The following is a 25,729-nucleotide window of genomic DNA, read 5'->3' as shown; positions in this document are numbered from 1 at the left end:
TAGGGTGGTTAGGGGGGACTCTTTCCTTGTTAAGCCCAGGATGGTTGAAGACCACGTCCACTGCTTGGGCCTTACAGGTAATTAGGCAGGGATAGTGCCTTCCATTCCATCTGTGTCCCCCGGACCACAGCCTCGACCACTCCTTCATCTCTGGACCCCATTCTACTGGAGGAGGTCTGCGATTTTCTGTCAAAAAACATGATCAAGCCAGTTACGGGCTCATAATGAGGGACTGGGAGGTACGCCACCTATTCTCTGGTGCCGAAGGAGGATGGAGTTTGCGCCCCTTCCTGGACCTCTGGCTGCTGAACTTGTTCCTATGCAAGGACAAGTTCAAGATGGTGACTGTAACCCAGATTCTACAAGCCCTCGATCTGCAGGACTGGTTGGTTTAACTGGACCTTCAGGATGCCTACTTCCATGTGCTGATTCATCGAAAGCACAGGAAGTAACTGAGGTTTTTGGTCGGTTAACGCCATTAGCAGTTCAAGGTCCTGCCGTTTTGGACTTTCTTCAGCTCCCAGGGTTTTTACCAACCTGCTAGCAGTGGTGGCGGCTTGCCTCAGGAGGGAGGGAATTCCTGTCTTTCCCTGCCTGGACGTCTGGCTCGTCTGAGCCCGCTCCCCAGATCTAGTGTCAGAGCACCAACTCTGCACATGCAATCTATTGCACAGCCTGGACCTTTCCCTGGACTTGAAAAAGTCTCAGGTTTTTCTACCCCCAGCCCCTGTGATTTATCGGTGCGGTCTTGGACACTTGCCTGGGTACACCCTTCCGGTGATACTTCCGGTTATAGCCCCAGATACTCGCACCCTTTTGCGCCTGCTCCCATCAATGGCCAGTTAATACCACTACGGCAGTGCCTGGCAAGTGCCTTTCCCATGGGTACGGCCTTCCGGCCCAAGGATCGAGTGTCAAACATTTTTCATATGGTCAATGTCCTTTAATACCAGGGACAAGTGCCGGCCTCCTTCTGAGCCTTATGGTCTTTTGCATTCTAGTGGTGCCAGAGTCGAGGCTGCGCATGAGATCGCTTCAGTAGCTCCTCTGTTACCAATGGTCACAGTTTCAGGGTCACATGTCGGATCCTTTCCAGATCTCAGACCACGTGGCTCAGGATCTTACGTGGTGGGCTGTGTGAAACCCCTTGCTGAAAGGCATGTTTCACCACCTTGGCCCCTCGTGTCTTTGGTCAGGGACGCATCTCTGACTGGTTGGGGTGCTCTCCTGTCACACCTAATGGTGAACGGACTGTGGTCTCCCGCTGAGTCTCGGGAACACATCAACTTGATTGAGCTGAAGTCGATCAGGCTGTGCCACATCACTTTCCTCTCTTCTGTGAAACGCATTACTGTGCTGGTCCCGACGGACAACACAGTGGCCATGCATTACCTCAACAAGCGAGGTGGTGTGGGGTCCTTGCCTCTATGCAGCAAAGCAATGTGACTGTGGTTCTGGGCTCTGGATAACGGTGTCTCTGACGGCGGCTCATCTGGCTGGATAAGAGAATGTCACTTCGGATACCTTGAGCAGACTATGTCCTCCCTCTGTAAGGAAGTTCTGGAGGAGATATCCTCCTTTTGGGGAACTCCTCAAGTGGACCTCTTTGCTTCCAATGTAAACAGGAAGTGTGAGTTGTTCTGCTCCAGGGAATTTCCTCATCGGGGAGCTCTGGGGGATGCGCCGATGGTCGAGTATATGTTCAAACTCCTTTATACGTTCCTGACCATCCCTGTCATTCTGCTTGTTCTCAGGAGATTGTGCTTGTTTGGAAACGCAATGATCCTGCTCGCTCCAGACTGGGCCCGGAGAACGTGGTGTCTGGAGTTGGCTAGAGATGTCTATCTGCCCTCGCTCAGGCCTACCAAGGAGAGTCGACTTCTTCTCCCATTTGAAGAGGCAGGTCCTCCACCCGAACCTCAGCAGCCTGACCCTTCATGCTTGGCTATTGAGTGGCTGAAAAAAACAAGGAGTGGGACTTGTCGGATGAGGTCCTCGATGGGCTCCTTTCAGCTTGGAGGCTCGCTATGAAATCCTTTTATGACTGTAGGTGGCATACATTTTTGATTTGGTGCCAGGAGAGGGACCACAATCCTTTATCTTGTCCTCTATCCCCTGTGTATGATGTTCTGCTATCTATCGCCCAGTCGGGCCTGCCGATTGACACTGTAAAGGGTTACCTCGCCGCGATTTTGGTGTTCAAGAGGTCCCTGGAACAGGGCTTGTTATTCACAATTCCCACTGTGATGCAGTTCTTGCAGGGTGTGTGTAACCAGTTTCCTCCCTGTCAGTTTGTGGTTCCAGCATGGGATCTGAATTTAGTTCTAACTTTTCTTATGGGAGCTCCACTTGAGCCCCTTCATTCTTGTTCTATTAGATTGCTCACCCTTGAGATCATTTTCCTGGTTGCCAGCAATTCCACGAGACGGTTGAACTCCAGGCATTGTCTGTTTTACCTCCCTATTTGGATTTTTCTAAAGAAAAGGTGGTGTTAAGAGTGAGACCCTCCTGCCTGCCAAATGTGGTCCCGGATTTTCATCTCTCTCAGAAGATCCATCTTCCTGTATTTTTTCCTCCATCTCACCCATCCAAGGCGAAGGAACGATTCCAACAGCTGGACCCCAGTACAGGCCCTTTAGTTATACGTCTCTCGTACTAGAGCGACTAGGAGAGATGAGCAGCTTTTAGTTGGTTACACTGGTGCTTGTGTTGGCAGATCTTTCACCAAACAAACCCTGTCCAAATGGATCATTCGAATGGATTGTGTCCTCGCACGTATTCCTTACATTTGATATTTCCTAATATCCAGCCAGCTTGCTTCCTCAGAATATTTTTTTTTCCAGTAGAGGGCGCTGTGCGTCGATGCCTGTCGAGTCGATGTCCCTCAGAGGCCTCTGTACCGATGTTGATGTCATCACAGGTATAAGTAGTGCGCGCAGCGTCCGTTGCTCAGTTCCGTATTTCCGCGCTTCACAACATCAGTAACGCAACGCTCGGCTCCGTGTATTCATTGAATTTCTTCTAATTTCCTGTGAAAATGTCTACTAGTCTTCGACGAGATGGCCTCCTCATCGGCTCCATCTACACCTCGGTCTGGTTTTAAAATATTGTGCGACTGCAGGGCTAAGATGTCCATGATGGATCCACACAGGGTCTGTATGTAGTGCCTTAGGGCAGAGCATCTGTGTTCCGAATGAGACGAGTGCATGTCAATGACGGCCAATGCCATGAGGGAGTGCAGAGGGAAGTTGGAGAGAGGTAAGCCTCAGAAATATATTACCATGTCCAAACACAAATCTTCTGATGAGTTGAGGCCTTTGTCTCCTCGTCATAAAAAAATGCTGCCGATCACGTTCTCCAAGTGGATCGCATCATTCTTCCTCTTTGAGGCATGGCAAGAAAAGGCGACTTCATCCTCTAGTTCACCAGAGAGGCTCATTTGTCCTTTGAAACACAGTACCCCGGCACAGTGGGAGGAATTCCAAAAAAGTATGTTAAAGGTGTTTGAGAACGCTGCCTTGCCCCACTTCGAAGACACCTAGAGGTGATACCTCAGGCGTAACACCTGGAAAGCACAGGGGCCGTGAGTCCTCGACCTCGGCTGTGGAAACTCCTCGAGAGCGTGAAAAACCCTTGTGTCGAGTGAAAGCCTCTGTGACGCACAAAATGTGATCACTATTGACTCATATGGCAAAGCCGAAGAGTGCGTCATCGATGCACTCGGTGGCCTCATCGATGGAGAAGCCACCGACGCCTTGCGTGTCGATCTCCCCAACGCAGTACAAGACAGTACCTTCGATACTTTCGTCAAAGGCGTCGACATTGGTGTCGATCGCATCGACGACTTCCGAGAAGTCAAAGACATTGATGTCATCATCGACGATTTTGATAGTTTCAGCTCCAATTATAAACATCTAAGCGCCTTCTTCCACTTCTCAGAAAAATTACACACCACAACCTCGTTCAGAATATTTCAAAACCCTCTCCTCAATCTATGAGCATGCAGAATCATCTGAAGAGAGACTTTTTGGTCTTGAATATGGGACACCTTCTGTTCCCGAAGAACTTGTCAGAAGAATCCCGTCTGCAGGACTCTCTGCATGAGGCAAGTGGCATTGGCACTTCCCCTGAAGTTGAATTCAGTAGAGCTGATCTAGGAGATCATGTTGAAGGTAATTACAGACTGCTTATAACTAGAGTGATGGAGTACATCGGGTGGTCTAGGCCCACACCTGTTTTCGAGCAGGAAGACCTAACTGATATGCTCGACAAAGGACCACAGGAAGACTCTATTGTCCCATTGTAAACTTCCAAGGCGGCGGTCAAATTCCTTGGAGCTGCAATAAGGCAAAAATCCAAACCGCTACACAGGTGCGCCCTGAAGGGGTAGATCCTCTCGCTATTATTACACATTCGGAAGAGGCAGAGGACAGCCAGCTCAAAGAGGTCAAAGACGAATCCCCTGTGGTGGACGGGTAGAGGTACTAAGACTGCAACAGCAGGTGCTATTTTACCCTCAGCATCTGCGTCAGCTGCCCCAAAACCTCTCTGAGGTCTTACATCACAAGACAGCAGTAGGAGGCAGATTAGCACAACATCTGACAGAATGGCAGGCTATTACTTCAGATGCTTGGGCATTGGAGACAATTGCCCAAGGTTACTGCCTGCCGTTTCCTACAAACACCTCAGTCATCCAGCGGGGGGCAACTCTTTGAAGGTCCTGGATCCGCTCCTTATGCAGGAGATTTTAACCCTGCTAGAGAAAGGTGCTATACAACCAGTATCTGTATCTGAGAGGAGCAAGCGTTGGTACTCCCCGTGTACAGGAGAGAGAGTGACCCCTGACCGGCCCATAGAGTCAGAGCTCGCTCTCAAGTACTTTAAGACGAGATAGCTGCACCTTGAGGTGGATGGGGGTGCAGGCTTTTTACTCCAACACCAATCAATAAGGACAACTCAATGGTTTGGCAAAGGGGAGTCAGTTTAATGACAAGTACAAAAAACAGGGAAACATGGAAACCAACAGTGATGCAATAGCCCGTCTCGCTTCAATTCCCAACAACTTCATGCAATCAGTAACAGTTATAGTCAAAATTCGTCATCATTGATGTGTAACACTCAAAAAGTTTGTCATGCAATTCTATTGGTTGGAAAAGGTAACTTAAATATAGGTGCTATATCTGTGTATGGTAACAGAGTGTGAGAATTGGATAAACATCATTAGGTGGGCTTCTAAGCCCATCCTTCTAACATTACTCTTGTAGACGTCACTAAAAGTACGATGTCCCATTGGTTCTACTATCTATAAGACTCTAGATTATTTGGTCCACTATGATTGGGTTGGCTTCAACCCCATGCATAAATCTCCACTTTAATTAGCAGCACGCTGAATGGTCAACTAGGTGCAGGATGCCCCAAGATTCACCCAGCCTCCCTTCCATCAATCAGTACTTTAGTGCTATGTGTCAATTAGTTGGCTGTAGTCGGCCTCGAAACTGTAGCTTCTTGTCATGAAAAGTTATAGTATCTTCTGTTTGGGAGACAGCCAGGTGTAGGTGCCTCTTCTCGCTCGGCTGGTCACGTGCTAGCACACCGTGAATCTGCTTAGTTTTCCTTCTATTTGTGCATTTAATTCTTATTTGCCTTGCCACCTGCCTAGGCCTCCTTATCTCGACATTCACGGGGCAGGCTGCTCTGTTCTTAAGTTTTGATTCTCCAGAGCCAGTGTCTGCCTCCCTCTCTTGGTTTGACCTCGATTTCCCAGGCACGAGGTGCTTCTTGCTAAGTTTCGATTCCGCCGTCTCTTTTCTTGTTTTAGCTGGACTACGAATCCTGTCCTGTTTGAACCTTAGTAACATGAGTTAATTCTGCTTTTGTATAAAGTGGACTCGCACTTATATAGTATGCTTTGTTGAGGTAGATACATAGGTGGCGCTTGCCGCTCTATTCTTCTACTAAGCGTAGCAAGCCGCACTACATTCCTGCTTTACATTTTGTTTCTTTATTTTTTAACATCGTCTCTCCTTCTAAGTTTATGATATCCTTATTCATGGCGTTTCGTCTCTGTGTGTCATTTTTTGATTGTCGTTTCTTTCATCTGTGAGTCTGTCTGGGCCCTCGTGACGTCACCATTCTTCTTCAATTAAGGCCTGTTGAGTTTCTTCTGGGACAGTGTTTAAGCAATCTTCATTTCGTGTCATTTGCTGGTAGGGTTTTCTCAATGGATACCTTACTGTCCATGGTTGTCTGGTTATTGGTACTTCAGTAGGTATTGCTCTTCTGATGGGCACTGAGCAGAGCCCTAATGCGGCTCTTTGCTGGTTTATTTGCTCATCATACGTCACATATCTCGGTGTGAACGTTCCTGGTACTTCAAAATGGGCAGCTGGAGTGCAGGCTATATTTGGGACCTCCTGCACATCCGTATTTTCTAATTCCGAAAAAGGACGGAGGATTGAGACCCATCTTGGACTTAAGAGACTTGAACAAGTTCCTCAGGAACGACAAGTTTAAGATGGTAACCCTTTCTCAGATCCTTCAGGCCCTCCATCTTCAGGATTTGTTGGTATCACTGGACCTTCAGGATGCTTACTTTCATGTGCCAATCCATCACAAGCACAGAAAGTACCTGAGGTTCGCCATTGCCAACTCTCACTATCAGTTTCGGGTTCTGCCATTTTGGCTAACCTGCGCCCGAGGGTTTTCACCAAGTTAATGGCGGTTGTGGCAGCGAGTCTCAGGAGAAGGGGTATACTGCTACCAAGACGATTGGTTGATCAGGGCCAATTCCCCGGAACAAGCCCTAGATCATCTAAGTTACGCTTGCCACTCCCTCCACCGGCTGGGCTTCTCCTTCAACTTAAAGAAGTCCCACATGATACCATCAGAAAGACTCCAATTTATTAGAGCAGTCCTGGATGCATCCCTGGGAAACGCCTCTCCACCAGAGGTGAGGGTTCAAGACATTCTACAGATGGTGACAAAATTCCAAAATGCCCAACATCTTCCGGCCTACGATTTTCTGAGGTTGCTCGGACTCGTGGCATCCGGCATTTTTCTGATGCAAGAGGCTCGCCTGAGAATGAGATCTCTCCAATGGGCTCTCAGGACCCAGTGGTCACAGTTCTCTGGAAGGATGTCAGATCTCCTACAAATCCCAAACAGAGTCTCACTGGACCTTCAGTGGCGGGCCTGTCGGGAAAACATCTTGAAAGGAGAACTTTTTTGGCAACCATGGCCTGAAATAACAGTAGTAATGGTCGCCTCACTCACGTGGTGGGGAGCCCATACCAACGATTTGATTATCAGCTGTCCTTGGTTTCCATCGAAGTCCAAACTACATATCAACCTTTTAGAGCTGAGTGCAATCAGACTAGCACTGAAGGCCTTTCTGCCCTCTGTGCTGGGAAAGAATGTATGATGATGACGGACAGCACAGTGGCCATGTACTACCTCAACAAAAGAGGAAATGTAGGGTCACTAACACTGTGCGGAGAGGCAATGCAGCTCTTGTTCTGGGCGATACAAGAAGGAATCTCTCTGTCGGCAGTTCATGTAGCCAGAGAGAAGAACACAACAGCGGATGCTCTGAGCAGGCAGAGTACAGTCTCTCACGAGTGGGAACTAGTTCAGGAAGTCATTCAAGAGATCTTCACCCTTTGGTCCACCCCTCCAGTGGATCTGTTCACGACCAACGCCAACCGGAAGTGCGAACTGTACTGCTTCAGGGAATTTCCCCCAAGAGGAGCTCTAGGAGACGCGTTTGTGGTCGACTGGGAATTTCCACTTCTCTACGCGTTTCCTCCAGTCCCTGTCATTCCTCACGTAATAAGGAGGTTGAGAAGGTTCAGGAAAACCATGATCCTAATTGCCCCGGCTTGGGCCAGGAGAACATGATACCCAGACCTTCTGGAAATGTCTATTTGTCCTCTGATTTATCTTGCACAAAGAGAGGATCTTCTCTCGCGAGAGGAAGGTCGGGTTCTCCATCCGGATATCCGGATATCAGGACTCTCAACCTTCACGTATGGTTTCTGAGAGGCTGTGATACAAAGATTGGGACCTCCCGGATGACGTAATGGAGGTTTTGATTTCGGCCAGAAGGCCAGCAACCAAATCTTTATACCACTGCCATTGGAATAAATCCTGCAGCTGGTGTAGAGATAAGAATGGTAACCCTTTTTCATGCAGTACCAAGATGGTGTTATCTTTTATGTTGCATTTAGCAAATCTGGGACTCCAGATTGGTATGATCAAAGGTTACCTAGCAACGCTTTCCATTTCCATGCACACTGCTGAGGAAGTCTCCTACTTTAAAATACCTGTTAATACAATTTTTGAAGGGGCTAACTAATGTTTATCCCCCAACTCCTTTTCAAGTCCCCTTGTGGGATCTAAATTTAGTCTTAAACTTTTTAATGGGTACTCCCTTTGAACCTCTTCATTCATGCTCATTAAGACTTCTTACCCTCAAATCCGTCTTTTTAGTGGCAAGAACATCTGCCCGAAGGGTGAGTGAGCTACAGGCTTTGTCTTACAAGCCTCCTCACACTGTCTTTCACAAGGACTGAGTGGTATTAAAGGTGAAGCCTAACTTCCTCACCAAGGTGGTATCTGAATTTCACATCACTCAGAAAATAACCTTGCCATCTTTTTACCCTCCTCCACATCCGGGGAAAGAGGAAGAAAGACTGCACAGACTTCATCCAAAGCATCCTTTGACTTTTTACATTAGCAGACTTGCTAAATTGAGACAAACTGACCAATTGTTTGTGGGTTACACAGGTCATAAATTGGGCCTAGCCATCAACAAACAAACCATCTCTAAGTGGATTATTTTAACAATTGCAGAATGTTACCAATTGGCCGGTAAAGGGGTCATTCAACCAGGGGTATCACAGCTTCATCGGCTCTTCAAAGAGTAGTTCCAATAAAGGATATTAGTGAAGCTGCCACATGGTCGTCTGCACACACCTTTACAAGATGCTATAGTCTGGATTCCTCCACTAGCCAAGTATCTAAATTTGGAAAGGCAGTATTGCATTCTGTGCATACTTAATGACTCAAATGTTACACCCTCCTCCTGATTGTATTACTGCTTTGGGAGAATATCAAAGATAAGGAATACATGGGAGGACACAACCCATTCCAAGAACAAGTTACTTACCCATGGTAATGTTCTTTTCGACTGGATGTTCCTCCCATGTATTCCTTATCGCCCCTCCCATCCTACCCCGCAGTAAAACCTCCCTTGTGTCTGCACTTTCTCAAGGGTAGTAACCGTCTAACTCAGGACAATGCTTAGCTTCAAAATGGAACTGAGCAACGGACGCTGCGTGCGCTACTTATACCTGTGATGACGTCGACATCGGTACAGAGGCCTCCGAGGGACATCGACTCGACAGGCATCGATGCACAGCCCACTACTGAAAAACAAAATTCCGAGGCAGCAAGCTGGCTGGATATTAGGAAATATCAAAGATAAGCAATACGTGGGAGGAATATCCAGTCGAAAGAACGTTACCATGGGTAAGCAACTTGTTCTTCTCTGAATCTCAGAATGCTACAATCTGGCCGCTAAAGATGTACCCAGGGGTCTTGGAGCTCATTCTAACAGGGGAGTAGCTGCCATCTCTGCCATGCGGTGGTAAGTCCCAGTCCTGTATATATGCCAGACAGCACGGTGGGCGTCCTTGCACACATTTGGTAAGCATTACTGCTTGGATTCCCTTGCGGGCCAGGATAACTGTTTTGGGCAGGCAGTCCTCCAATGATTTCTGGTTTAGGTGGTGTTCTCGCTTCCTCCCTTCTCCAGGGTTATGTTCTGCTTTGGGAGTCTATCATAGATGAGGAATCACTGCCATGGAAGAATCTGTTAGAGGAATAAATTACTTGCCTTTCAGTAATGCTCTTTTTGATGGATTTCCACCCACGGATTCCTTATCACCCTTACTACCTGCCCCTCTTTACAGAAAGCTAGCACACCATCGGTTCTACACTCCCGCAGCGTCTGAGTGCTATGGGGAAAGGTTGGAACTGAGGTCACGGGGTGCAAGGCCACTATATATACTGGCCCGATTTCATGCCCAGCGCAGGGCACGTAGAGACATTGGACGGAGTTGCTCTGCGCCCCATGCTGGTGGAAACATTTCTGGAGAACATCTGCACTGGGCTAGGGATATCTTAGATGAGGAATCCGTGGGAGGAACGTCCATCAGGAGGAATATTACTGAGAGGTATGTAGTTTGTTCTTCTCTGCAATGGCACCACACTGCTGAAACAATGCCCATTGGAAATGCAGCATGCAGGCAGCTTCTTGTCCTTTAGGGCTAAACTCAAGAGCCACCTATTGTCACACTGAGTCCTCTATTTTTAGTTTGGGCTGTCAGGTGGCACTAAAATGCTGCCTATACGCCCAAACTACTGCATTAGAGTACAGTAGGGAGAAATGGCATATGAGGATGGACACAAAGTGTTGTTTGGTTATTTCCCCACCCATTGACTGCCCATGACCATGCTAATCCAAATAGCCATTATCACCCATTTCCTGCCCCTCTTTGCCAAATCTCGGAGCTCCCATTAATCAAACTTTACCATCAAACTTTACACTCAAAGCACCTGCCGTTGTTTTTTCAAAGCAGTCTTCTGAGAGTTAATAACTTAATTGGAGCTGTAAACCCGCTCCTAGTGTAATAAAAATGTCTTAACCAGGCCCATCTTCAGCCACACGATTTATAAGCACTATTCGTGTCCTTCACTGAAGTACTGTTCAAAGCAAACCTTGGCAAAACCAACAGTTTTGGCTTGTGTTTAAGTATTCGCCATTTGCCAGGCACTGCTATTATAGCCCCAGATACTCGCACCCTTTTGCGCCTGCTCCCATCAATGGCCAGTTAATACCACTACGGCACTGCCTGGCAAGTGCCTTTCCCATGCGTACACAAAAGCCCAAACTGTTGGCATTGGCGATGCTTGTTTTATCAATCTTCTGTCACCTATCAACTGCTGCTGCAACTCTATGAAACAATTAGTTTTTAGGTGTGTGCCATACCAACAAACTTGAACATAAATATACAAATTCAAGGATAAAACATGTTTTACATGGAAACAATCTTTGCCTAAGCATGAGTTATCTGTATTGCCAAAATTTTATTAATTTAAAAATGACTTTCCTTGAAAAGAGAGTATGATCCGTGAATTCCTTCTGGTTTGGAAAATCTATGGAGTGGTAGATATATGTGGAAAATAGGTAGATGTCAATTACATATTGATTTGCTTTGGAATATGAACCTTCTTAGGTGGGAAGAATGAGTTAACAAAGCTTAGCTGTTATGCTAAAATATTTTCCCAAGAAACATGAAGATACTAATTTCTGTGTGCTTACTATTTGCAACAACCAGTCATTGGCATTCTCAGCTGTCAATATTTTTCACATAACCTACTCCTTTGCAAGTAGTTTGCAAAACATAGAAAACCTAAAAATATGCATCCACATAGTGATTACAAATAAAGGTGTTTGACCAGACAACTACTCCTGCGTTGAAGTGGTTTGAAAGCCTCCTTGAAGGTTTCTGAAGCACCCTTACAGAAAAAAAATATTAGGTACGTTGACGAAATGTGCAGAAAGGCACTTTCATTACGCTGTCACAGTATGCATCTTTCGCATACAACACTCTCTTTCTTTAAAACCATTGTAACTTCAAAATCCGTGTACAAAGGAGATGCATTTCCAAAAATCACTATGAAGCACCTCCACCTTACAAAATGTAAAATGTATGTTGTATGTGTAATATCTTTCTAGTGTATATACTGTTGACCAACAGATTGATTTTAAGTATGAGCTAAGTAAGTTCAATATTAAATGTAAGAAAGTTAAAGTGCTAAGATCCCATTCCCACGGATGAAGAAGTTATTGGGCACTTTCTAAAAACGAACATATTTGCCATCCAGGTATCAAAACTTTGTTTTTTTAAAGACCGTTTATTTAAGTTTTAAGTAAGACCATTACATAGGCACTCCAACAAAGGGTCATCTTTTCTAGTGAAATTATCCCACTCTAACTACCTGTATTTTGTCATTTTTTTAAGGCCAGGCGAGGACATACTAACTTAAAATAAAAAAAGTAGATCTAATCCTTACAGGGTGTCCAGTCAAAGATTCGAATCCAAAAGGATCGAATGCCATAGGATCGAGTCAATTTGACCTAAAACAAAAGGGTCGAATTTATTATTTTTTTTAAGTATATATTTTTTTGGTTTTCCGTTTTGGAAAAAGTGTTTTTTACCACAGAAAAGGGGGATTGGAGGGCGACCCCCCCCCCCCCCCAAAAAAAAATGTAAAAAAATAAAATCGACCCTTTTTGTTTTGGGTCCTTTTGATTCGACCCTTTTGTCATTCGATCCTTTGCATTCGAATCTTTGACCTATAACCATCCTACAGTCCTACCATTTCAAAAGATGGACTTCTGGTATGAAACTGACGCCAGATCAGAGGGTCATCCCCCTTCTGCACTTTATATTTGAGTTCTGATCTTTTGTGTGTGTCCCAGACACATACCACAGGGCCCTGAAGTCACTATTGGCTGTATGGTAAACATTTCCCCACCTCATTAGCATTTGAATTTGAGGTTATTCCTGCCGGGGGTCTTTCATAAGGGCCTCTATATTTTTGTTTACATTATATCCCTCTATCAGCTGCTCTCTGAATAAGTCTCCCTTCCCGCCTGTTTTTACCTGGCATTTGCTTTTTCCCTGTCTCCTCTTCTCCACACATTCTCCCCTTTCCCTCTGTCTCTCTATTTTGCCTTACCTCCTTTCTCATTGGTCTAGCTTTGATCTACATATACTACTCTTTTACAGATGCCTTGCTCCCATCTCTCCGTTTCTCCCATTTCCTGTCATCCCTAGTTCTCTGTTGCTGCCTTCCTAAATGTGTTTGTCTTTCCATAAGCCTATGGCACCCTCCTTTTCAATTCCCTTCCTCTCCCATTCCTCTTCTCCCCTCTCCCATACTCTTACTTTCTGTTCTACTTTTGCTCTCATCTCCGCCTTCTTTCTCCTATTACTCCATATCGCTCACTTTCTCTGTATTTGTCTGTTTCCCTTTCTTTGTTTCAAACCTTGGCCAATCTCCCTCTTCTCTCTTTCTCTGTCTACCTCTCATCTTGTCGCCCCGAGGGCCGTTCGACATTTAGGCTATTGTAGGCAGTTCTGTAGGGTGCCACCATCAGCCGGGCACCAAGAGGGCACGATTGTGGCGCTAAACTCATCAGATTTGGTATCATAGTGCGGGTGGTGCCAAAATTGGGCTTTCCCTGATATGGTATGAAGGTCCCGCCTTTCTCCTTCCCCTTTCTGCGTATCTGGGTCTCTTACCCTCTTTCTCTCACTGCTCTCTTTCACTAGCTTCTCTCTTTCTCTCTGTGTGTCCCTTTTACTCACTCTCACGCTCTCCATCCCGTTTTGTGCCACCTTCAATCTCTTATCTCACTCTTCATTCATCTCTCTCTTCCACCCATTTTCGTCTCCACATTTACTTTCCTGCTCATCCTTCTGTATGTGTTCCTTTTTCTCTGTGGGTTTGCCAGCATTGGGTAGGTAGATTGCTGAATTCAATTAAATGGGGTTCATTGTGAGACTTTGGACACCTGTAATTATGACATTACTGTCAGGCCCTGATACTTCCAATACTTAATTGAACGCGGCACCAACCAGGAATTACAATAAAAGTAAATAGTTACTACCCAGAGGCACACGGATTTATTTTTTTTCTTTATATATAAAACTCCTTTGGCACGTCTTTATGGCTGGTGAATTACAGTTTATAAGATTTTTCATGAGTTCTCCTAAAAATAAATATATGCCTTGCTACTGGACGTTTGGAGATGTCTGCTTTAAAGTTTAATTCCATAGTTAAGATTTGATTTTAAAAATGTGTCCAAACCGTTGTTCACTGCTCTTTTTCTCTGCAACTTCAGCTACCATTGTTCAAGATAAAGCAGTACAACAGACAGCTGGTAAGAGACAGGAAAGACAGGTAGAAAAATATGTTTGCAGTCTATTCCTCATTAGCCTTGCATAAGCATTGACGTCTTGTACAATTCAACAAAATATCAAAGCATAGCATGGAGAGCATGTTTCTGTTCCTCCCATTTGCCCGATCTCCTTCAGATGTGAAGTTTCTGTGCTCTTTATTTAGTTGAACGCATCACCAATGGCATGTGTGCCATGAAGTTTACTGTTGATTTGTTGCAATTTGTATGTGTTGCATCATCAGTTTGCATATGCCATGACCAGTTTTGGTAAACATATGTCGCACATCATCACTCAATAAAAATCTATTTAGGGAATAATCTACCGTTTATTATAAAGTCCAGCATTAAGAATTCTCTCACGTAAGTACTATAAAATGTAGGAAACGGATGTTGTCACAGATGGCCTGACGAATACACCAACTCTCAAAGATAGTCGATGGGTTTTTATTAAAGTGTTTGATAGAAAGCTCATTAAGGGCCATCCCTCCCGTCTCCGTGGGCTTTTCCATCCGTAAATATCAAGGTGGTTGCTAGAGATCGGTAACGCCTACTATTTAATAGCTGACTGGCTAGTCATGATTTTCTGAGGGCAAACACCTTATCTATTTGACGGCCTGTGGGGTCTTCTGTGTGAATCCTATTCAGGGGGTCCCCACAGGAAAAACTATGATCTTAATAACCTTGAAACACTTGTGCATAGGCGCGTTATAAATGCCATATCACATCATAAATGGAATAAGTGCCTTCCAATTTGATTTTCCCTCTTATGCCCTTGTACCCTTCACCCTGATCGTCTGTCTCTCTTTCCCTCCTTCTACTCTTCTCCTTGCTCTTCCTCCCACCTTCTCTCCCTTCCTTCCTCACTTGTCTCTCTAATGTGCTCTCTCTCTCTCTCCTCTACTCCTTACTTCTACCCTCTGATATATTCTCTACTACTCTCTACTCTTCCCCTCTCCACTACTACTCCACTCCCCTCTCTAGTACTGCTCCACTTCTCTTCCCACTGCTGCACTCCACTTTACCCACCCTTCTCAATCACCCTCATTTCACTCTCCCAGTGCCCTCTCTCAGCCACTTTTATTCACACCCCCTACACTCCCTCAGTTTCACTCACTTATCTTACACGCACTCACACCCAAGTACCACTTGCTCAATCCAACCAATACCTCACCACACCCAATTACTACTTGCTCTAACCAACCAATACCTCACCTTTTACACGCTTTATATAATTCCCCTCCACACTCTGCTCTACCGTCTTTGTCACTTGCTCTGCCTTTTTGTCCCTTGACCTTGCCCGAACAACCCACACTGCCATATCCCCTCTTCTCTCTTTTTTCCTCTGCTACCACCTTGATTAGTCCTTCATGTCAGCTTTCTTCCCTGGGCCAATAACTGCCTTTGCTTTCCCCATGGCCGGGGTTACATGTATCAGAGAAAATAAAACTGGGTTTATGACCCACTCCCTTTTCGTACACAGGTCTGCCGGCTCTCCGTAATGGCAGCCTAATACAATTTTATATTGTAGTTCATGTTCATTTCCACATTGTATGGAGCGTCAGGATTGCCAGTCTGACTCACTCTGCTGCTTCCCTTCTCATCGCAAACTTTCTCTCCGGTGAGCTGTATATTTCCGTGTCCCGCACAAGGGCTTCAGGACAAAATGTGAGGAACACCTGCCAGCATGCTGAACAGCAGGTATGGAGCAAGAAGAAGTGGGTACTTCCTTCATTAAGCCAGGCAAATGTATAAGGAACATAGGCTGGGGCCCTCCCAATTTCCTCATCTCACCTCTGGGCTGGACTTCCTCTTGGAAGTACGCTGGTAGGCCTCCTGCCCCAGCTTCATATGGATACCCATCCCCTCTTGACCCTGCCACAATGTAGTACATTCTTGGTACTTCTATAGGCATTGGACTCAGGTGCCCTTGCACCCCAGACACAGTGTCGGAGGCAACTTCAAATTCACAGGGTCACAGTGTGGAAAGCAAAACAAGTCTTCAAAGTTGCAAAGAAATCGTTTTTTGTAAAAAAAATAATGTTATTACGTTTTTGCAGTTGACAAACGTTCAAACCGCCGCACCTCTCCCCCCATCAACACAGCAGTTTATATATCTGAAGAGCAAGCTTATAGAAAATAGTACACAACGTTACAGATTGTCAATTTGTTAGAGTTGGCATGAATCTAGGCCTTCCATTTCAGCTTCCTGCTGTTCTCGCTATCACTTTATAAGCCTTATCCTAGCTTTTTAGTACCCTGTTTAACCTTAAATAAACTTCCTTCCACTGAAGAATTCCTTTATTCGCTCTATCCCTCTCCCTCACCTTTGTCCCTAGACTTTGCCAGTCCCGCTTTGCTACGACTGGTCGCCCATATTCCCATGAACAACCCCTATTATTTCTCAAAGGATAAGATTTCATCATGCACTATATATGTTAATTTCTCCATTGAGAATATATCCCGCACTTTTTTCAACCAATCTTCTTTATCTGGAATTAACTGATTTTTACATTTTTGGGCCACCGCCGATCTGCTCGCCCTAAACATTGCTTTCCACATTTGTGGGAAGCAGTACTCTTCTCTTTGCCTCGGGGGGATGCCCAGTAGAGTTTTCTGGGGATTCAATTCCAGTTGTACTCCTGTCACCTCTTTTATCCAACCTAAAAGTTCAGCCCAGAAAATGTGTACTAGTTGTGAAGAATCCTATGGATCCCTCAATGAAACCCTGCCTAAAGTCTCCTCAGAGGAAGGCAGACGCTTCCTGATACCCACACTGGGGTTCGTGTACTGTAGGAGGATCACCTGGGAGGAGACGGGGCCCAGGGTGGTAGGATGAGACACAGTATCTTTCCTCTGAAAGAGAGACTCTTACCACGGTTTATAGTAATTCCATCGACAGCCAAAGCATCTAATGCATTTTCTTTTCATTTTTTTTAATGGGGGATCCCACCCAACACCCCTTTTTTAAATCTTTAAAACCCAATCTTTATTGAACTAAACCCTTTACCATCTAAAAAAAAATGCATTAGATGCTTTTTTTTCTATGCATTTTTTTAGATGGTATGGCTGTCAATGCTTTGGTTGTCGATGAAATGACCGGATACCTCTTACCACTGTACCAAAGGAGGTCATGGCTTATTGTCATTTTAATGACTCTCAATCTTATGAGATCTAATGTTGTAAACTCTAAGATCATAAATTCAGAGCACACTATACCAAAAGCAAGACATTTATTGGTGTCACAAACCAAACACCTTCCTCAGTCCCAAAGGTGCAAGGTAAAGGATTATGGAAATATTGTCTTCTCTACAACATCTTCCTCTGTAAAAGCTAAATCTCACATCCCCTCTGTTAAAAATGTTAAGGGAATAACATCTACCTTTTATAAAGAATGTAGAAGTTGAAAAACCTAATTTCAATGGAACAAACTACAAGTCCCAGAATCCTGCAGGGACTGGGATGAAGAAGAAGGCTGAAGAGGCATGCAGATGTAGTAGTCAGGCAATTATGCCTAGTAGCCATTGCAGCAGTCAGGTAATTGAGGCGTATAGCCCACACCTGAAGCCTATTGCACAAACTGAGTGGCATAAAAGGCCCCAGCAGGAAAGCAGGAGTAGAAGGAGTTAGAACAAGAACTGGAAGGCTGGCTCTGGCAGCAGTAGCAGAGGAGAAGCACAAGGCTGGCAAATCACAAGAAAGTGGAAGAACGGAAAGGACACCGGAGCGCAAAGACAGCAGATTTCATGTGTAAGCTCTGAGAGAGTCCTGTTCTCACAAACTCTTATATGCAGTGGCTATGCAGCGGAAGACGTACAGAAGGCCGAGTTTTCCCCATGTGAGCCGTGTTGCAGTGATTGCAGAGTCGTGGAAGTGCAGGAGACTAAGGCCAGAAGCAGAAGGCGAGCCGAGGGTCTCGTGAAAAAAGGAAACTCCCACATCAAGTGGCCGGACCGAAGACAACCGTGCTGGAGATGGGTGTGGGTCCCCAGCGAGCCAGAACTAGTGGAAGCGTAGGAAGTCGGGGAAAGTTTCTGGAAATTGGAAGTGGGTCTTTTCATCCAGGGACAAAGAGTTGCTACCAGTGGATTTTTGTTTGATGAACTTTGTTTTGACTTTGAACTTTCAAGAGCTGGTTTGGAACCCTTCTTTTCTTTTGTTGAACATTTTAAAGTGACTTTAAAGCCTGGGGAAGGGATCTTAACCAGGACAGGAGAAGGCCATAAAGATAATGGGCCTAATTCCGAGATTGGTGGTAGTCATAGCGCTAATTGCGCAATGACTGCCACCAATAATGGGACCGAGTCCGGTGTGGTGCAATGGGGACTTACCAGCCTAGTCCGACCCTGGCAGGACCGGTAAGTCCCCATTGCGCCAACCATTCCCCATTCCCATTTGAGTCCCCATAGGGCTCAATGGGAATGGGGAAGGTGCTATTTACGGGCCTGCTAATGGCAGGCCTGTAATTAGCGGCCTGGTCCCCTAACGGGACCCTTAAGGGATGTGTGGTCCAACTACACGTCCCTAGCGGTTCCCGTTAGGGGACCTCAGAATCGGGCGGTAGGGGATTACCGCCACCGGTCTCCTTACCGGTGCCCGGTATCCCCTACCGCCCGACTCGTAATGAGGCCCATTGTGTTCATATCGTTTATTATATTGTGTTGCTATGTAGTTATCTTTGTATATTAGTTGTTTAGAGTGAGGGAAATTGTACACATAGTAGAGAATGTTCCATTAGCCTTTAGACTAGGCAGGGAATCCCTCTGTAGAGTAGGGCAAGTCAGATACATTCTCATTATATTTTCTTTAATATAATGGCTTATTTTTAGACATCTGCAAGCAGTCGCATTACTGACTCCTCACACCATGGACAGGACCACCAAACATGACTTAATGTGCCCATCTGTCCACAATTGGGGATGCCGCCTTGTACATTTTGGACAATTTCAGTGTGTCTCTGTGCAATCCATGTAACATCTTGTTCCATCGCTGCTGTAGAGAGGTTACTGTGGAATGTGACTTTCTAACTCTTATCCCAAATATGTTCTGGAATTTCCTACCCCGTCACTTTGTCCCAGTATTTGCCAGTATTTGCCTACCTTCTAAGTCGGAGGTGATTAGTATCTTGTATATTTTTGAGACAATGGGCCTCATTACGAGTCCGGCGATAACCGAGCCGGAAAAACCGGCAGGTTACCGCCGGACTCGTATTACCATTCCGCCTCCGTGATTCCCGGAATTACCGGAGCATTATGACCCGGTAACCCGGGAATTCCGGAAGTGGAATTGTGTAAGTCCCCATACCCATGGAGTCCAACAGGACTCCATGGGGATGGGGACAATGGAAACACCGGTTCCGTCTATGACGGAGCCGATGTTTCTGTTTCTGCCTGCAGGCGGGTGGTGTTAAACCCGCCAGGTCAGACCTGGCGGGAGTGACACCTCCCGCCCGCAGGACTCTTAATCAGCTGGTCCGGAAAGAACGGTGGTGGCAGTTTTATTACCACCGTTCTTTCCGGACCGGCAGGGTCGTAATGAGGCCCAATCCCTTTTCTTGACCCCACTCATCGAGAACCTTCTCAAATGTAGTAAGGCCCCTCTCACATTTTTGTAACCATCCAGTCACATGTCCTTTCAAACGCAAATATTCGAAAACTCTAATAGCATCTCTCCCCAGCATCTTACTGGCTTTGTACTCCTTGAACTTCCCACCCTGGAAAAAGTGTCCCACTCTTTCCAAACCCTTGTCTGACCCTTGTCTGACTAATCTTGCGCTTTCCCTATGCCTAGAAGATTCAGATCTATGGAGGACCTAACAGTGAACTCATTGGGGAGGGCCACATGGTTTAATTTCTCAGATTGCCTCCCTCTTCTCCATACTGTCCATATTACATCCAGGGTCGGAGGGGGGCCTTGTTCTAGTCCGCAGTGCCTTTAACGGTGCCCAAAGTCAGTCTCTCACTTTTTTGGGATGTTACCCAGTCCTCCAAAAATGACCAATATGTTCCCAAGTCATCTCTCATATGGTCCTGCAGAATTCTAAGTTGGGCCCCTCTATAATAGTTAAAGAAGCCTGGGAACCCAAATCCTCCATGTTCCTTCCGAAGGGTCCGCATCAATCTCTTCATCCTGGGCTTTTCCCCTTTCCAAACAAACCTTTATATCATAGTCTACCGCCCTAAAGAAACTCTTTGGCAGCACCAACGGGATCATGGAAAATAGATAACATAGGCGAGGGAGAACATTCATTTTGACCGAGGTCATCCTTCCAAACCATGAGAGCGTGAGCATTCCCCGTCCCCTATGTCCCTTCATATGGTTTCCAGAAAGGAGTCCTAATTTAAGGCTTGTAGTTTTGTTAAGTTGTTTGGAACTCTTATCCCTAGGTTCGTAATTGCCTTTTTTTCTATCCTCATCCTCTAGGATCGCTCCCTTTATACGAATTGGTAATATGCTGGACTTGGTAGCCTTGAGCCTCAGTCCAGCAAATTCCCTGTATGTATGTACATTTGGCATCATTTCCCTCAGTGGCTCCTCCGTATCTCCCAAGTAACCCAGGATATCATCTGCAAATAATGACAATTACAATTTTGTTTCACCACATTTGATTCCTCTAACTTTAGGATTACCTCTTACAGCAATTGCAAGGGGTTTTATGGCCAAGACATAAAGCAGCAGGGATAGAAGGCATCCTTGTCTTGTGTCTCGTGATAGCTCAAAGGGGTCCGTAAAAACTCCATGTACTTGAACCCTGGCCTTTGGTGACCTATACAGAGCAGCTACCCATCGTCAAAAATTGCAGCACATGCCACATCTTTCAAGGACCGTCCCCAAAAACTGCCATTCGACCCGGTCCAATGTGTTTTACTAATATTGTCAGAGCCCTGCCACCCTCATAAAGTTTACCTGGTCCCCCGTGGATAAGCAAAGGGAAAACCCCCTCTAACCTATTCCCAAAGATCTTTGCCAGAATTTTCACTTCTTTACTTTCCTTGTGAATGGCCCCTATTATCGCCCCCAACATTGATTCAGGCAGCATTCCCCCTTCTAGGACTTCATTAAATACTTTCACCAGGAACAGATCCAGGGTAGAGCAGAACATTTTAAAGAATCAGACTTAGAGCCCGTCGTCACCTGGAGTTGACCCCCCCCCCTTTCATGTATTCTTTTTTTTTTTTAACAAGCTTTATTTTATTAATTTAAGCATCAACCAAGAACATGTAATAGAGCAGAACAGGCCGCAGTTTGTTTGATGTCAACTTATTCTCCCACTCCTCCCACCTCACCTCCCCACCTCCCCCCCTCCCAACTCCCGCAACTTAACAATGGTGGTATATCCGGTGCTGCGACATAATTTTTCGGAATCTGACCAACAATATATTTTTGGGTTCAGTATGAAGCTTAACGATTAGAAGTTCAGCGTGTGGCATACAGCGTCCAAGATCCCTCCCCTGCAGGATCATAGCACCGTGATGTTTTGGGGATGGCTGGCTTGTGGAATTGATTGTCTCTTTCAGCTATGAATTTGTGAAATGGAAGCCAGACCTTCACATAGTTCTGGTATTTATTCATTGCTAACGCACACACTTTTTCCATCGCCATGCAGTATCAGTCCTTGTTCCGATCTACAGTTATGTGTCAGCGTGAAATGCGCTGCCGCTAACATGTGGGTGATCAGAGTTGATCTTGCTCCATTTACCCTATATAAACATTCTACTACTGCCCCCAGTAGGACCACCTTTGGACACATTGGTAACTGTATACCCAGAATTTCTTTAATGTGACCTAATATTTCCTCCCAGAAATGTTTAGTTTTTGACACGTCCAACACATGTGTCCCGTATCTCCCACTTGCCCACATCCCCTCCAACACTCTCTAGGAGAGTCTGGGCTCGCGTTGTGAAGTCTCAGTGGGGTCATGTGCCATCTCATGTATATCTTGTATGCTGACTCTTTGATTGTGGAGCACCTCAAGCTTTTCTGGGCCCTTACCCAGATTTGCCCCATTCCACCTCCTATATGGGCATATCCAGGTTTTGTTGCCAACTTCTCATGTAGAGCAATTTATCCTCCATTACGGCCCTATCCAGTAATCAGTAAAATCTCAAAATGCCCTTTCTTGAGATCCTTCTTTTATTGTAAGTTCCAGACTCACCGGTTCACTAATAGCCGCCTCTCAGCACTCTTTAGATGTGATCCAATGTCTAATTTGTACATAGTGAAAACTTTCACTTTCAGGAAGGGCGCATCTCGTTTTACATGCCTCAAACTGCATGGGAACGCCTTGAAAAAAGTCATTTAGTGTCAAGGTGGTGCCCCCCTCCCAGTTTTCCCAAAACTCTGGGGCCAGGCCCAGAGAAAATTCGCTATTGTGACACAATGGGGCAATGGGCCCCTTCCCATGGCTGAGCTTCCTCACTCCCAGCGCTTGTCCCAGTAACGAAGTGTGTTTCTTGTGGATGCGAGCAGGCGCCCCCCTGTTTCTCTTGCTTTAGCCTTTAGAAAACCCAGATACCCCAGTGGAATGCTTGTAGTTTGTTGTTCCTGCTCGCACCCCCCTCTCTCCGCATCTTGCGAGGACCAGTGCAGCATGGGTTTCAGCTGGGCTGTAGAGAGGTAACGGGATATCTCTGGGACCCCCAACGCCCCCATTCCCAGGGTTCTGAATAGGATCCATCTGGCCACCCGTGGTCTCTCCAGCGGCTCCATGGCCATGGCAAAAAGTAGCACAGAGAGCGGGCATCCCTGTCTAGTGCCCCTGCGTATAGCTATCGACTCCGATTTCTTCCCCTTCATATAGAGCTTCATGGAGGGAGTCTGAAAATTCACCAAGATCATACACGTAAAGATTTCAACACATCCCAAGTGGGTCAGCGTGAGTTTAAGGTCCATGCTATCAAATGCACATGAGGCGTCTAATGCTACTACAGAGAATTTCTGCCCAGTCTTCTTCCCCCATTCTATCACATTCACTGCCCTCCAAGTATTGTTCTGAGTATGTCTGCCCATTATAAATAATGCATGATCCGGGTGGATGATTTTAGGCAAATACCTCCTTAGTCTAAGGGCAATCATTTTCGAGTATATTTTGGCGTCACCATTAAGTAACTAAATTGGGCGATAACTGGAGCACAGAGTGGGGTCCCTGTCAGGTTTTAATAAAAGGATGGTCGTGGACGGCCCCATATCCCCGGCTACCTTCCCGGTTTCCCTTATAAGATTAAAGAGTGTCGTCAATGGGCCTTTTAAAATCGGTTAGAATGTTTTATAGTATTTGTTCCCGAACCCATCTGAGCCTTGAGCTTTACTCCCAGCTAGCATGCTTCTTGCCATCCCCGTCTCCTCCTCCGTGAAAGGTGCCTTTCATGTTTTTTCTAGTCTTAATTACTTCCTCCCCTGAGATGGGGGAAATCCAGGATATCTGAGGTCTCCCTCCCTGGTAAGGTCAGCAAGTCTATAAAATGTGCTATGTGGCTCCCTATCCCATCATATTCTGCTGTATATAGAGTCTCATAAAATATCCTGAACTCCTTACCCAAAATTCGGTGTGTCATATACTACCCCTGCCTTTCAGATTTGGATTGAGGAGATCATTTTAGATTTTCTTTTCTCTCTTTCTCCAGGCCAAGATCCTATACACCTTTTTCATACAATTTTTGCTTAAGGAATTGCAGATTCCTTTCTGTCTCGTGAATCAATAATGCATTCAACTGTGATTTGTAAGCTTTTAGCTTCTTTGATATCGCAGGTTTGATGATGTCACACATAGGCAGCGTTTCCATGCACCGCTCTCTAACAGACGTGTCTACCATCTAAGTCACAGTGCGAAGGCTTCCATTTGGCATAAGTGGAAGTTGCCATGGAAACTGTATACTTCGCTGTCTAGAGCAAAGACGCGTTGTCCATGTCATGTGAGATCAGCTGACATTCCCGACTATGCTTATGCGTAAGCCCCGCCTTCCTACAACTGTTTAAATCTGGTGTTCTGCAGTTCCGCAGGGCTTCTAATTGTAGCGTTATTCGGACAATTGTATTCATGATTGCATTTCCTTGACTCGGCTACGTTCAACGGACTCCTTTTCGCCTACTCCTTTGTTACAACGCTCCGCGCTCCTGTGCTGACTTGGACCACTTCTGGACTTCTATTGCCTCACGACTTTGTTGGAATCGAGAGAACTCTAGCTTTAAGGCTTTCACTCAGAATCCGTTTTTGCCAGTATACCGCTACTTGCAAACACCATACGGTATGTTCTCTCTGTTTGTACGACGCTGTTGTTTCTATACCTTACCTCAGCTATACCAATAACAACTTGCATGGTAGCAAATAAGTGCAAATCATTGTGGAGGATCCATTCTTGCCTAATTACTGAACCACAAGGGAACATTCCTTCTTGCCTAAACTCTGAACCACAAGTGTTATTTTTTCACTTCATCTTGTTCTGGATTCCTATGGACTTCCTGCAGTGCTACAATCAGTGCACTCCTGAACGCTTTCCTACCTAGTGCTCAACCCGTCACTAGTGCGCCCCTTATGCCGCCCGGGTTATCCTCCCTATACTCATTTTCCCCTTTATTATTTTATCCCTACGTTTGTCTGAACTAGAAACACCTTTATTACCCATACCATCTTGGTAAGCCCATTCACCTTATATTACGTAGTGAGTTTATTGACATAGGGATTCCAGTTTCAGTGGGTTGATGGTGTATTTGGTTTTCTATTTAGGATCAGAACCCACAAGCCCTAACGGCCAACTTTATCAAGTATTACTGTTTTTGTTGAGGTCTAGGTCCTTATACTTGTATACTTGACTCTATTTTTGGCATTAATCTGTTCTGTGTGGTTTTCTTGCAGCGCTGGTTTGGCGGTGCGTGTGTTCCCCGCTCTTGTATGATCAACACCTCTGTCTGTCTATTGCTAGAACAGCAGAGGGGTGTATCATAAAGGAGAGTTCCATCATGTTGAGGAGGCTTGAATTCTTTGGTTCTCTGTGAATTCAGGCTGACTAGTGATTCAAAGAGGATCTACTCGCTGTTCCGTTCGCTTGACTTGAGGACGTCTGAACAACGCCCCGAGCTGATTGGTGTGGTGAGTAACAGATGTAATTAGTCCCCAGACCGCATGGCTGAAGAGGTTTAATCTTCCCCATCAATGGTTCTTCCTCGAGCTGGCGTTCTCGCTTCTTCTGTGACCCAATCCTAATGAGTTTACCTATTATTGTGGCTTTGAACCCTTTCCACAGAGTAGGGGCAGTAATTTTCCTATTTTCATTGAACTGAACGTTTTCCTTGATGCTAGATTATAGCCCCTGAGCTATCTCTGTCCTTAAGGAGGAAACCATTACACAACCACCTACCTCTTTGACCTTCCCCTGCCCAGTCCTCCATTTTAACCATCACCAGATCATGATCAGACCATGGGGTTGGCGACAGTCCCACTCCCTTGACTTTCCCTTTCACTCCCAAGGAAGGCTACCAGGATGAGGTCAATCCTCAAATAGGAATCATGGACAGCTGAGTAGTTTGTGTAAGGTGGATGCCCCTTTACAAGCGGCGACAATACATCCTCAATACCTAAGTCCTGTTTTATTTCTCTAAACCGTCTGGATTCTCCCACTTGACCTTGGGGCATCCCTGTACTCTTCATCCATTTTTTCGATCCTTTTCTGGGTGCAAGATTATGTTGAAATCACCTCCTATAGA

The 25,729-nt window shown here is 45.7% G+C and overlaps 1 protein-coding gene across 3 annotated transcripts in view; it reads left to right on the top strand.

Moving 5' to 3' along the window:
- The window catches only part of LRRC71 (leucine rich repeat containing 71), a 1,520,862-nt gene that overhangs the window by 140,494 nt on the left and 1,354,639 nt on the right, over window positions 1-25,729 (top strand). For 2 of the 3 annotated variants that reach the window (XM_069604558.1, XM_069604556.1), the window contains exon 3: window positions 13,976-14,014. The exons of the other annotated variant lie outside the window; for it this stretch is intronic. In XM_069604558.1, the coding sequence (XP_069460659.1) occupies window positions 13,976-14,014 (39 nt within the window). The remainder of the gene's footprint in view (window positions 1-13,975; window positions 14,015-25,729) is intronic. 3 annotated transcript variants of the gene reach the window in all.

This window comes from Ambystoma mexicanum, chromosome 1p (genome assembly GCF_040938575.1).
Source record: "Ambystoma mexicanum isolate Mex_15411 chromosome 1p, UKY_AmexF1_1, whole genome shotgun sequence".
NCBI classification, from domain to species: domain Eukaryota; kingdom Metazoa; phylum Chordata; class Amphibia; order Caudata; family Ambystomatidae; genus Ambystoma; species Ambystoma mexicanum.
Note: the sequence above shows the minus strand (reverse complement) of the source record. Positions and strands in the feature narration are given on the sequence as shown.